Consider the following 12,715-nt stretch of genomic DNA (forward strand, 5'->3'; position numbering starts at 1 on the left):
CACACTCAGGTAATTTTTGTATTTTTAGTAGAAACAGGGTTTCGACATGTTGCCCAGGTTGGTCTCCTGAGCTCAGGCAATCTGCCTGCCTAGGCCTCCCAAAGTGCTGGGATTATAGGCATGAGCCACTGTGCCCGTCCCAGTTCAACAAATTCTTCTATTGTGAGACATCTATGTTGTTTCCAATTTCTCACCAGTGAATGCTTCAGTGAATGCTTTTGGACTTAAATGTTTTCGTTTGGACTTTAACATACTTTTTCCACAGCTAAATTACTAAGGAAAGGGTACTGGAGAGGCAAGAACAGGTATTCATTACTCAAGAATAAAAAGTTAATGAATTACATTTTTTCTGTTTGGGTTTCAGGAAAAATGGCTAGAAATCATTAAAAAAAAAAAATCCATTGCAGCAGAAACAGTGGGATGCAACGTATCTTAAAAACAAAAAGGGTCAGGTTGGGCATGGTGGCTCATACCTGTAATCCCAGCACTTTGGGGGGTTGAGATGGGTGGATCACCTGAGGTCAGGAGTTCGAGACCAGCCCAGCCAAACTGGTAAAACTCTGTCTCTACTAAAAATACAAAAATTAGCTGGGTGTGTGGTGGCGTGTGCCTATAATCCCAGGTACTCGGGAGGCTGAGGCAGGAGAATCGCTTGAACCCGGGAGGTGGAGTTTGCAGTGAGCCGAGGCTGTGCCATTCCACTCCAGCCAGGGCATCGGAGCGAGACTCAATCTTAAAAAAAAAAAAAAAAAAAAAAAATAATAGCCGGGAGTGGTGGCAGGCACCTGTAATCCTAGCTACTTGGGAGGCTAAGGCAGGAGAATTGCTTGAATCCCGGAGGTGGAGGTTGCAGTGACCTGAGATGGTGCCACTGCACTCTAGCCTGGGCAGCAGAGCAAGACTCCGTCTCATGAAAAAAAAGAAAGAAAAGACTCAGTAAACTTATTGTTGAATCCTTTACCAATTAATGCAACTTTTGAATCTTTTCTCAATAACCATTCTTTTATAATTCATAACTTATGTAATACGTATTTAAGGAATGTTTCATACACATAGGAAATAACCACATTCTATAAAGGGTCTAAATACATAAAACCATTACGTTTATTAGCAAATCTTTATCTCCTTGAATGTGTCAGTAGCTTAAGAAATAATGAAGGCCGAAGGCCGGGCGCAGTGGCTCACACCTGTAATCCCAGCACTTTTTGAGTCCGAGGTGGGTGGATCACGAGGTCAGGAGATTGAGACCATCCTGGCTAACACGGTGAAACCCCGTCTCTACTAAAAATACAAAAAAATTAGCCAGGCATGGTGGCGGGCACCTGTAGTCCTAGCTACTCGGGAGGCTGAGGCGGGAGAATTGCTTGAACCCAGGAGGCAGAGGTTGCAGTGAGCCGAGATCGCGCCACTGCACTCCAGCTTGGGCAACAGAGTGAGACTCTGTCTCCAAAAAAAAAAAAAAAAAAAAAAAAAAAAAAAAAAAGAAATAATGAGGGCCGGGCACGGTGGCTCACACCTGTAATCTGAGCACTTTGGTAGGCTGAGGCGGGCGGATCTCTTGAGGTCAGGAGTTTCAGACCAGCCTGGCCAACATGGTGAAACCCTGTCTTTCCTAAAAATACAAAAATTAGGACATGGTCGCGCGTGCCTGTAATCCCAGCCACTCGGGAGGCAGGGGGATGAGAATCACTTGAATCTGGAGGCAGAGGTTGCAGTGAGCTGAGATGGTGCCACTGCACTCCAGCCTCGGGGACAGAGTCAGATTCCATTAAAAAAAAAAAAAAAAAAAAAAAAGAAATAAAACAAACAAACAAAAAAGAAGTAATGAATAGGCCTGGCATGGTGGCTCATGCCTGTAATCCCAGCTGTTTGGGAGGTTGAGGCAGGTGGATCACTTGAGCCCAGGAGTTCCAGATCAGCCTGGGCAACATAATGAGACCCTGTCTCTACCAAAAATACAAAAATTAGCCAGATGTGGTGGCGTGTACCTGTGGTCCCAGCTATTTGGGAGGTTGAGGCAGGAGGATCGCTTGAGTCCAGGAGGCAGAGGTTGCAGTGAGCCGAGATGGAGCCACTGCATTCCAGCCTGGATGATAGAGTGAGACCCTGTCTCAAAAAAAAAAAAAAAAAAAAGAAAGAATAAAGAAAAAGAGTCAAGGAAATGTTATCCACTTTTAGTTAGCAAGGTGTTTACTCATCAGGAAATGTAAAACTTCTACTTTAAAAAAGAACTATTGGCTGGGCGTGGTAGCTCAGGCCTGTAATCTCAGCACTTTGGGAAGCCGAGGCAGAAGGATTGCCTGAGCTCAGGAGACCAGCCTGGGCAACATGGTGAAACCCCATCTCTACTAAAAATACAAAAATTAGCTGGGCATGGCGGCACACTCCTGTAATCCCAGCCACTTGGGAGGCTGAGGCATGAGAATCACTTGAACCAGGTAGGCAGAGTATAGTGAGCCAAGATCACGCCACTGCACTCTCCAGCCTGGATGACAGAGCAAGACAAGACTCTATTCCCCAAAAAACCAAAAACCCCAGAAAAACCCACAAATAAAAATACAAAAAATTAGCCAGGCATGGTGGCAGGCGCCTGTAGTCCCAGCTACTTGGGAGGCTGAGGCATGAGAATTGCTTGACCTTGGAAGGCAGAAAGCAGAGAATTGCAGTGAGCTGAGATTGTACCACTGCACTCCAGTCTGGGTGACAAAACGAGATTCTATCTCCAAAAAAAAAAAAAAGGAAAAATATTTGATTCTTTTACTTTCTAAAAAGGATTTACATACTTTCCTCCCACTCCAGATGGGGATTTCATCTTCGATTTGTAGCTGCTTTTTTCTACTTGGCAATGTCGTGATCATCTATCTTTTCATGTCAATAAACAGTATACATGATCGATCATTCTTTCTTTTGTTTTTGAGACAGTCTTGCTCTGTTGCCCAGACTGGAGTGCAGTGCCATCATGGCTCACTGCAGCCTCCTGGGCTCAAGCAATACTCCTGCCTCAGCCTTCCAAGTAGCTGGGACCACAGGCACGCACCACCATGTCCAGTTGATTTTTACTTTTTTTTTTTGTAGAGATGGGGGTCTCACTATGTTGCCCAGGCTAGTCTCAAACTCCTGAACTCAAGTAATCTTCCCACTTCAACCTCCCAAAGTGCTAGGAATACAGGTATGAGCCACTGTGCCTGGCCTACCTGATGGTTTTTTTTTTTTTTTCTTCTTGATGGAGTTTCACTCTTGTTGCCCAGGCTGGAGTGCAATGGCACGATCTTGGCTCACTGCAACCTCCACCTCCCGGGTTCAAGTGATTCTCCTGCCTCAGTCTCCTGAGTAGTTGGGATTACAGGCGCACGCCAACATGCCCGGCTAATTTTTGTATTTTTTAGTAGAGACGGGGTTTCACCATGTTGGCCAGGCTGGTCTCAAACTCCTGACCTCGTGATCCGCCCACCTCAGCCTCCCAAAGTGCTGGGATTACAGGTGTGAGCCACTGCACCTGGCCTACATGATCATTCCTATTCCTAATAGGCACCTGGTATTCCATATTTACCATTTTAACCTTTTGGACATTTAGGTTATTTTAAAATATAAAGTTTATTATTACAGAAACTTTAATAAGCATCTTTGCATGTGGTTTTGGTTTGGGATAATTGTACATTCAGGTAGTTTTAAGAAATGGATCAGGCCGGGTGCGGTGGCTCACACCTGTAATCCCAGCACTTTGGGAGGCTGAGGTAGAGAAGCCGGATCATGAGGTCAGGAGAGTTTAGGGCCAGCCTGGCCAGCATGGTGAAACCCTGTCTCTACTAAAAATACAAAAATTAGCTGGGCGTGGTGTCATGCACCTATAATGCCAGCTACTTGGGAGGCTGAGGCAGGAGAATCGTTTGAACCAGGGAGGCAGAAGTTGCAATGAGTCAAGATTGCACCATTGCACTCCATCCTGGGCAACAGGGCCAGACTCTGTATCAAAAAAAGAAATGGATCAGAAGCAAGGACTCTTTCTGAAAGGAAAAAATTAAAGGATGGAAATCCATTGTATACTTTGCCCATTTCCCAATTTTGCAAAGTTATATAGTAACCAGAATATTTACATTGAAACAACCTACTGATTTTATTCAGATTTACTTGTACTCATATTTGTGTGTTTACAGTTTTTTGCACATGTCTGATTCTTCTGTCAAATGAAATTCCTTTTTTTTTTTTTTTTTTGAGTTGAGTCTTGCTCTGTCACCAGGCTGGAGTGCTGTGGCCGGATCTCCAGCTCGCTGCAGCTCCGCTCCGGGTTCCATACATTCTCCTGCCTCAGCCTCCGGAGATTGGCCTGTAGGCTACAGGCGCCCGCCACCTCGCCAGCTAGTTTTTTTGTATTTTTTAGTAGAGCGGGGTTTCACCGTGTTAAGCCAGGATGGTCTCGATCTCGACCGCCATTGATCCGCCCGTCGGCCTCAAAGAGATGCTGGGATTGGGCTTTCGAGGCTCCCCAGCGCTCCCGGCCTTTTTTTGAGATAGGGACTTGTTCTGTTGCCCAGGCTGGAGTGCAGTGGCACAATCTCTGGTCACCGTAACCTCTGCCTCCCGGGCTCGAGCAATCTTCCCTCCTTGGCCTCCCAAACTGTTGGGATTACAGGTGTGAGCCACCACTCCTGGCCCAGATTTCTTTGAAAGGGCTAATTCCTCCATATCTTTGTCCACACTACTCTTGGGTTTAGTTTAGTTTATCTCTCTGTAACTCAAGATCACTTTTTTTATAGTTTTAAATAGTTTTTGACATTTAAATATTTCATCTATTTGAGCTTAATTTTGGTGTAAGGTGTGAAGAAAGAGATCTGATTTTTTTTCTAAATGGATTAGCCAGTTGCCTCAATATATCTTACTAATACCATGAAGTAGTTGACTAGGTTATCAATATAGTTGTTAAAGGAAGGTATCATTAAAAAAAAAGATACATGCATATTTACTGATCAAGTGTGGTGCAGATGAAGAACTTAGTACTCATGTATAAAATCTCAGGAGGCCGGGCGCGGTGGCTCAAGCCTGTAATCCCAGCACTTTGGGAGGCCGAGACGGGCGGATCACGAGGTCAGGAGATCGAGACCATCCTGGCGAACACGGTGAAACCCCGTCTCTACTAAAAAAATACAAAAAACTAGCCGGGCGAGGCGGCGGGCGCCTGTAGTCCCAGCTACTCGGGAGGCTGAGGCAGGAGAATGGCGTAAACCCGGGAGGCGGAGCTTGCAGTGAGCTGAGATCCGGCCACTGCACTCCAGCCCGGGTGACAGAGCCAGACTCCGTCTCAACCAGACTCCGTCTCAAAAAAAAAAAAAATCTCAGGAAAGAGCCTTATTGGCCTTAATTAGGTCATAATGCCTATCTCTTGGACCTATCACCATAGCCAGAGGCTGTAAGGTCTGTCAGAATATGATTGGAATGCTTCTGAAAGGGAAGTGAAGACTATATTTTAGAATAAGGAAAAGGGTGTAGTGTGTGTTTTAAAAGAGGCATTCTATGGGTTGCAATGTTTAGAACATTTTATTAAAGTACAAAATTGTTGGAATTTAGCTAATAGAAAAACATAGTAAATATTTACAAAAACACTGATAACATTACTCAAGTCACACACATGTAACAATGTAGACAGGTCTTAACAAAGTTTACAAATTGAAATTATGGAGATTTCCCAAAATAAATCTAATAGCTCATTGCTGAGCATGGTTATCAATATAACATTTAAGATCTTGGAGCAAATGTTGTCCCCAAGTCTTCTGCAATCCAGTGCCCCTTAAAATTGGTTTCTCTCTTTGGGAGATTCAGACTCAGAGGCAGCCAGAGGGGACAGGTCAAGAGCTGAAATAATAACCTAACTAGTCTAATTTTCTTCATTCTATTGACTGTGTCAAGTTATAGACACAGCCAAAGTGTTTTCCTTCAGCCTCTGATGATTTGAGAAGATGAAGAACGTGAGCAATTTCTCATTGCTTAAAGAAAAACTTAGCACATAAGAGGCTGAGTGTAGAGTATCTATACTAGAACCATAAAGTTCTGTCTGATGGTAAATTATGTATAAAACTAAGATAAAACAGAGAATTATGCTCTATCTCATATTTACTGAAAGTAGGAAAGGAGGAAGAGTGACACTTTTAAATCAAACTGCTCTAGTTTTAGCACAGTGGATGGTTAATAAACACACTGCTTTATGCTGAAGTGACCAGATAACTATTTCTACAGTTCAGAATAACTTAAAATCAGGTTGTAAAGACCAAAGAAAGCAGACTCAAAACACCGACAAAGCAGAGAAGAAAACAATGCCCATGAGATGGTCACTATTTAGACAGTATTATAAAAAGCTAAAGAACACTTGGGCTTTACTTCACTTTGATGGTCTTGTACTAAAAACACCTTCCCCAAACTAAATTCAGAGGGGAGGAAGTTAAGAGCTTCAGGTAACTTTAAAACCAGTCTTGGGCTCAGTAAGATAATTACTTAAAATAATCACCTCACATTTTAAAACAGATCATCTTCATCTGACTCTTCCAGGTACTTTATAGGTTTCTTTGCCCGCACAGATTTTGCCCGAGGAGCCACAGCTGAGTCAAAGTCCATATGGAAGTCATCACTCTCCCCCCTGGATTTCTAAAAGAGAAAAGCCCAGGTAACTTGTACAATGTAAATCTGACGACATAATTGTAATGTTAAAAAAATGTATCAAGACACTACATTCAAGGAGTTTTCTACTTTCTACTAAGTAATAAAAAGCAGATCTAAAGCCAACTCTTCCATTGCCCAAATAAGTGACATTATTTAACTTTGTTAAAACTAAATATGTACAGTAAAAGCTAACAGATTATGAAAGTTAATTTTCTTAAAGACATGCCAAATTATTAAGAGCAATGGCTTAGTTACGTGTTTCAGAACACCTACAGCAAAAGGACTGACTAGAATCAACACTCACCTTGCTTGTGACTGCTTTTGAAACAATTTTCTCAAAATTAGAGTCAGAATCATCAGAAGTGGATGGCTTCCTTTTGCGGCGAATCTTGGTTTTGGCAGGATCAGGCTTTTGAGAGATACCAGAATTCAAAGCTGGTTCCTTTTTAGTTCCTTTAGGGGCAGCCCTTTTTTTGGCACCGGTAGTGGAGGTGGAAGACTGACCTGCAATTCAATACATGCATTTGTTACAGCCGCTCTTTTTTTGAGATGGGGTCTCACTCTATCGCCCAGGCTGGAGTGCAATGGCGTTATCTTGGCTCACTGCAACCTCTGCCTCCTGGGTTCAAGCGATTCTCCTGCCTCAGCCTCCTGAGTAGCTAGGATTACAGGCACGTGCCACCACACCTGGCTAATTTTTTGTATTTTTAGTAGAGATGGGGTTCTACCATGTTGGTCAAGCTGGTCTCAAACTCCTGACCTCAGGTGATCCACTTGCCTTGGGCTCCCAAAGTGCTGGGATTACAGGCATGAGCCACTGCGCCCGACCTAGTCACAGCCACTCTTAGATGAATTGTTCTCATTGTGAACTTTCTTCAGCAATGTGATGACTGTGTATATTTAACATAGGAAAAGACAATCTAAGAGAGGTGAAAATAGAGAATCAAAGTATTCTTAAACATTCTATTTTTTTTTTTTTTTTTTTGAGATAGCCTTGCTCTATCTCGCCCAGGTTGGAATGCAGTGGCACGATCTCAGCTCACTGTAGCCTCTGCCTCCTGGGTTCAAGCGATTCTCCCGTTTCAGCCTCCCGAGTAGCTGACTACAGGCATGTGCCACCACACCTGGCTAATTTTGTATTCTTAGTAGAGACGAGGTTTCACTATATTGGCCAGGCTAGTCTCGAAATCCTGACCTCAGGTGATCCACCCACCTTGGCCTCCCAAAGTGCTGGGATTACAGGCATGAGCCACTGTATCCAGCCTTAAACATTCAATTTTAATATGTTTTACATTAAACATTTGCAATTGCTTATAAATCCTATCCTTGTCATAGAAATGAACTAGATGAAGCCTGGTACTGAGAGAAACACGCTGATTTTAAACATTTGGACTACCTTATTTTTGGAGACAGGGTCTCACTCTCTCACTCAGGCTGGAGTGCAGTGGCTTGATCATAGCTCACTGCAGCCTTGAACTCCTGGCCTCAAGCGATCCTCTTGCTTTAGCCTCCCAAAGTGCTGGGATTACAGGTATGAGCCACTCTGCCTGGCTTTTGTTTTGTTTTGTGTTTTGACTAGTCAAGTGCAGTAGTGAGAAGGAGGGAAAAGAGTAGAACAAGGAGTTTGATCTGTAACTGAATGAACAATCAGGACCAGCCTTGACTACTAATTTTGATTATAAAGATCTAAAAGAAATTGCTTCCATTTGGAAAAGGTTTAATTTGTAATATCAACAGTAAGTTTTGGCAATAAAAAATTGAAATTGCCACGTGAAAACCAGTTAGTTAGTTGCAACATTAACCCATCTCAAAGATTTAGGCTTACTTTTTGCTGCTGTCTTCTTCACTGTCACATTCTTTTTAGGAACTGTGTTTGTAATTTCAGTTTCATTTGGGAAATGTGTAGCAGGAGGGCTTGAAGACAGTGGTACACTGTCCTTAGCATCATCAGCTTCAAGGTCTATCATTTCAAATGGAAAGGAAAATAGTACATTTAAGCCAACACATGAAAATCCATTTTCTGCTTTGTGCTTGGTATGAATTCCTATTTAAACACCAAATATGTGACTTTTCTGGAATATTTAAAACATGCTTTTTTTTATTTTTTGAGATGGAGTCTTGCTCTGTTGCCCAGGCTGGAGTGCAGTGGCTTGATCTCGGCTCACTGCAAGCTCCACCTCCCGGGTTCACACCATTCTCCTGCCTCAGCCTCCCGAGTAGCTGGGACTGCAGGTGCCCGCCACCACGCCTGGCTAATTTTTTGTATTTTTAGTAGAGGCAGGGTTTCACTGTGTTAGCCAGGCTTGTCACGAACTCCTGACCTCAGGTGATCCACCCACCTCGGCCTCCCAAAGTGCTGGGATTACAGGTGTGAGCCACCATGCCCAGCCTAAAACATACTCTTAAAACTTTGTTCTAATTTCTGAATTTTTTATCAGCAAGAACAGTTTTTATTTTTTGTATCTCTAGCACCTAGCAAAGTACCTGGCAAGCACTATGATTACTTTTAGTATACTGAATGCAGTACCTATTTACATGTGAAACTAAACCCAACAAACAGTGTCAACATAATGTTATTAAGAACTCAAATTTATTTCCAAAGGAAGTACTTGGATAATGTAGCCAGGATTAGAACCCAGTTGGATCTGAGTGTCCCAGTAAGGCAGATGTCTCACTACTTTTACTTAAATACATACCTGACATAGCACTTTTCTGTGGTTTCAGATCTTTGTTAGTAAGTCTAGAATTAAAAAAAAAAAAAATCCTGACAACCAATTCTAAAGGTGTTAAGCAAAAAACAATATATTAGAAACAATCATGACAAAAACCCATATTAGATAAGATACTTACTTTGGGGAAGTTTTGGTCTTAGGTGGACTAGCATCTGATGGGACAAAATCTTCATCATCAGTTTTTTCATCAAAATCTGAGAAATCTTCATCTGAATCCAAATCCACTGTGAATTTGGTTTTTGCTAGTAAAAAAATCATATACAAAAAAATCAAAGAGGGTAGTAGGAGAAACACTTAATTCATAGGTCGATATAACATTTCATGAATATTTTAGTTTTTAATCTCCTGAAAGATGCTTCAGTGTTTCAAAGCTTTAACTTACTTTAATTTACTGCTCTATTAAGACACAGTAATTTCTGGGGCAAAGTACCCTGAAGTATATTGGCCATTCCACTCCTACAGCTTATCTATAATGTTCCTTAGTTTTCCTTACTTGCTGCTCTTCGTGGCTCTGTTTCTCGTGGAGGGACATCAAAATTACTTTCGTCACTGCTCCTATCTGATTCTGAATCAGACCAGGGATTTCTCTTCTTTCCTTTTTTGATTGGCTTAAATGGCAATGTAGTTTGTTTCTTTGTCCTTGTACCTAGAGGAGAGATAGAAATCAACCACCTTTATATATTCTTAGACTCACTTTTCTCCATCTATCATCCATCTATGCTTCAAATTTATTAACCGCTGTGATAGTTCTGAGAATACAATCGTGAAAAGAAACAGATATGGTCCCTGTTTTTGTGGTGCATATAGCTTGGTCACTTAATCTTATAAATAAATACAATGTGGCCGGGCACAGTGGCTCATGCCTGTAATCCCAACACTTTGGGAGGCTGGGGCAGGAGGATTACTTGAGCCCAGGGGTTTGAGATCAGCTGGGGTAAGATAGAAGACCCTGTCTTAGCTGGGTGCGGTGGCTCACACTTATAATCTCAGCACTTTGGGAGGGTGAGGTAGGTGCATCGCTTGAGCTCAGGAGCTCAAGACCAGCCTAGACAACATGGCCAAACCCCATCTCTACAAAAAATACAGACATCAGTGGGCATAGTGGAGTGTGCCTGTGGTTCTAGCCACTAGGGAGGCTGAGGTGGGAGGACTGTTTGAGCCTAGGAGGTCGAGGCTACAGTGGGCTATGATCATGCCACTATACTGCAGCCTGGGAGACAGAGTGAGATCTTGTCTCAAAAAAAGAAAAGAAAAAAAAAAGAAAAAAAAAAAAAAAAAGAAAAAAGGACTGTCTCTACAAAATACAAAAAATTTTTAGAAATTAGCCAGTCATGGTGGTGAGCACCTATAGTCTCAGCTCCTTGGGAGGCCGAGATAGAAGGATTGCTTGAGCCAGTATTTCAAGACCAGCCTGGGCAACAGAGTGAAACCTTGTCTCAAAAAAAGTAGATACTCAAGGACAGATACATAGCTCAATCAATGGAACAGAATTGAGAGTCCATAAGTAAACCTTAACATTTATAGTCAATTGATTTTTGACAAGGGTGAAGACAAACATTGCGGAAAGAAGCCTTTTCAACATATGGTACTGAAATAATTGGATATCTACCTGCAAAGGAATCAGGTTGGACACCTTCTTTACACCATATACAAAAACTAATTCAAAGTGGATCACAGACCTAAATGTAAGAGCTAAAACTATAAAATGCTTAGAATAAAACACAGAAGTCTACCTTCATGGGCTTAGCAAAATGGGAGGCCGAGGTGGGCGGATTGCTTGAGGTCAGGAGTTCTAGACCAGCCTGGCCAACTTGGTGAAATCCTGTTTCTACTAAAAATACAAAAATTAGCATGGTGGTGCGTGCCTGTAATCCTAGCTACTCGCAAGGCTGAGGCAGGAGAATTGCCTGAACCTAGCAGGTGGAGGTTGCAGTGAGCCGAGATCTCATTACTACTGCATGCCAGCCTGGGCGACAGAGCAAAATTCTGTCTCAAAAAAAAAAGAATGAAGTACTAATATATGGGCTACTACATGGGTTACCCTTGAAAATATTATGTTAAGTAAATAAGTCATCTCCAAAAGACCACATATTATATGATTCAATTTGTAGGAAATGCCCCGAATAGGAAAATCTAGAGACAGCAGATTTTTAGTAGATTTTTTAGTGGTTGCCTAGTGGGGCAAGGAGTTGGTGGCAAATGGCAAATGAATGTTAATGAGTTCAGTTTTCTTGGGGGGTGATAAATTGTACTAAAACTGTGTCTATACTAAAACCACTGAATGGCATACTTTACTTTTATTTTTTTTTGAGTTGGAGTCTTGCTCTGTCGCCCAGGCTGGAGTGCAATGGCACAGTCTTGGCTCTCTGCAACCTCTGTCTCCTGGGTTCAAGCAAAACTCATGCCTCAGCCTCTCGAGTACCTGGGACTATAGGCACACACCACCACACCAAACTAATTTTTGTATTTTTAGTAGAGATGGGGTTTCACTATGTTGGCCAGGCTGGTCTCAAACTCCTGACCTCAAGTGATCCGCCAGCCTCAGCCTCCTAAAGTGCTGGGATTAAGGCATAAGCCATGGCGCCCAGCCAAATGGCATACGTTAAATGGGCAAATATGGCATGCGAATATCTCAATAAAGATGTTTCAAAAAAAGTAGACAGTAAAGGCATTATCAAATGATTAAAAGAATTGTTAATTCTATTTAGTTCATTGAGTGAACATTACCTATATCCGAAGCATGATGTTGAACTCTAGAGATAATATAATACAAACATGACTAATATGTGGTCACTTTCCTTAAGAAACTGTATACTAGAACCTCATAAGTGGCTAGAAAACGAAATCTAATAAACTGGGTATTTTCTTAGATCCCAGTTCAGGAATTCAAATTAACGAACTACTTCATTACAAAATATTTTCTACAATGAATCAAATCCCAAGGACAGTATTAAAGAGGTCCAGGCCAGGTGCAGTGGCTCATGCCTATAATCCCAGCACTTTGGGAGGCGGAGGGGAGCAAATCACAAGGTCAGGAGTTCAAGACCAGCCTGACCAACATGGTGAAACCCCGTCTCTACTAAAAATACAAAAATTAGCCAGGCGTGGTAGTGCATGCCTGTCACCCCAGTTACTCGGGAGGCTGGGGCAGGAGAATCCTTTGAACCCAGGAGGTGAAGGATGCAGTGAGCCGAGATTGTGCCATTGCACTCCAGCCTGGACCAGAAGAGCGAAACTCTGTCTCAAATAAAAAAAAGATGTCCAAGTAGAATTCAGATACAGTCCTCTTTCACATTTCTCAATTCAATTCAACAAAAAGGTTTTGAACATCTATG

The 12,715-nt window shown here is 42.3% G+C and overlaps 1 protein-coding gene across 2 annotated transcripts in view; it reads right to left on the reverse strand.

Annotated features, from left to right (window-relative positions):
* Positions 1 to 5,509: 5,509 nt before the first annotated feature.
* The window catches only part of TOP2A (DNA topoisomerase II alpha), a 31,026-nt gene continuing 23,820 nt past the window's right edge, over positions 5,510 to 12,715 (reverse strand). For both annotated transcript variants that reach the window (XM_021929164.2, XM_021929165.2), the window contains exons 30-35: positions 9,874 to 10,026; positions 9,499 to 9,622; positions 9,345 to 9,388; positions 8,474 to 8,608; positions 6,953 to 7,152; positions 5,510 to 6,633 (exon numbers count right to left, since the gene is read on the reverse strand). In XM_021929164.2, coding sequence (XP_021784856.1) covers positions 6,505 to 6,633; positions 6,953 to 7,152; positions 8,474 to 8,608; positions 9,345 to 9,388; positions 9,499 to 9,622; positions 9,874 to 10,026 — 785 coding nt within the window. In that variant the 3' untranslated portion in view covers positions 5,510 to 6,504. The remainder of the gene's footprint in view (positions 6,634 to 6,952; positions 7,153 to 8,473; positions 8,609 to 9,344; positions 9,389 to 9,498; positions 9,623 to 9,873; positions 10,027 to 12,715) is intronic.

The sequence above is a fragment of the Papio anubis genome, chromosome 17, assembly GCF_008728515.1.
Source record: "Papio anubis isolate 15944 chromosome 17, Panubis1.0, whole genome shotgun sequence".
NCBI classification, from domain to species: Eukaryota; Metazoa; Chordata; class Mammalia; order Primates; family Cercopithecidae; genus Papio; species Papio anubis.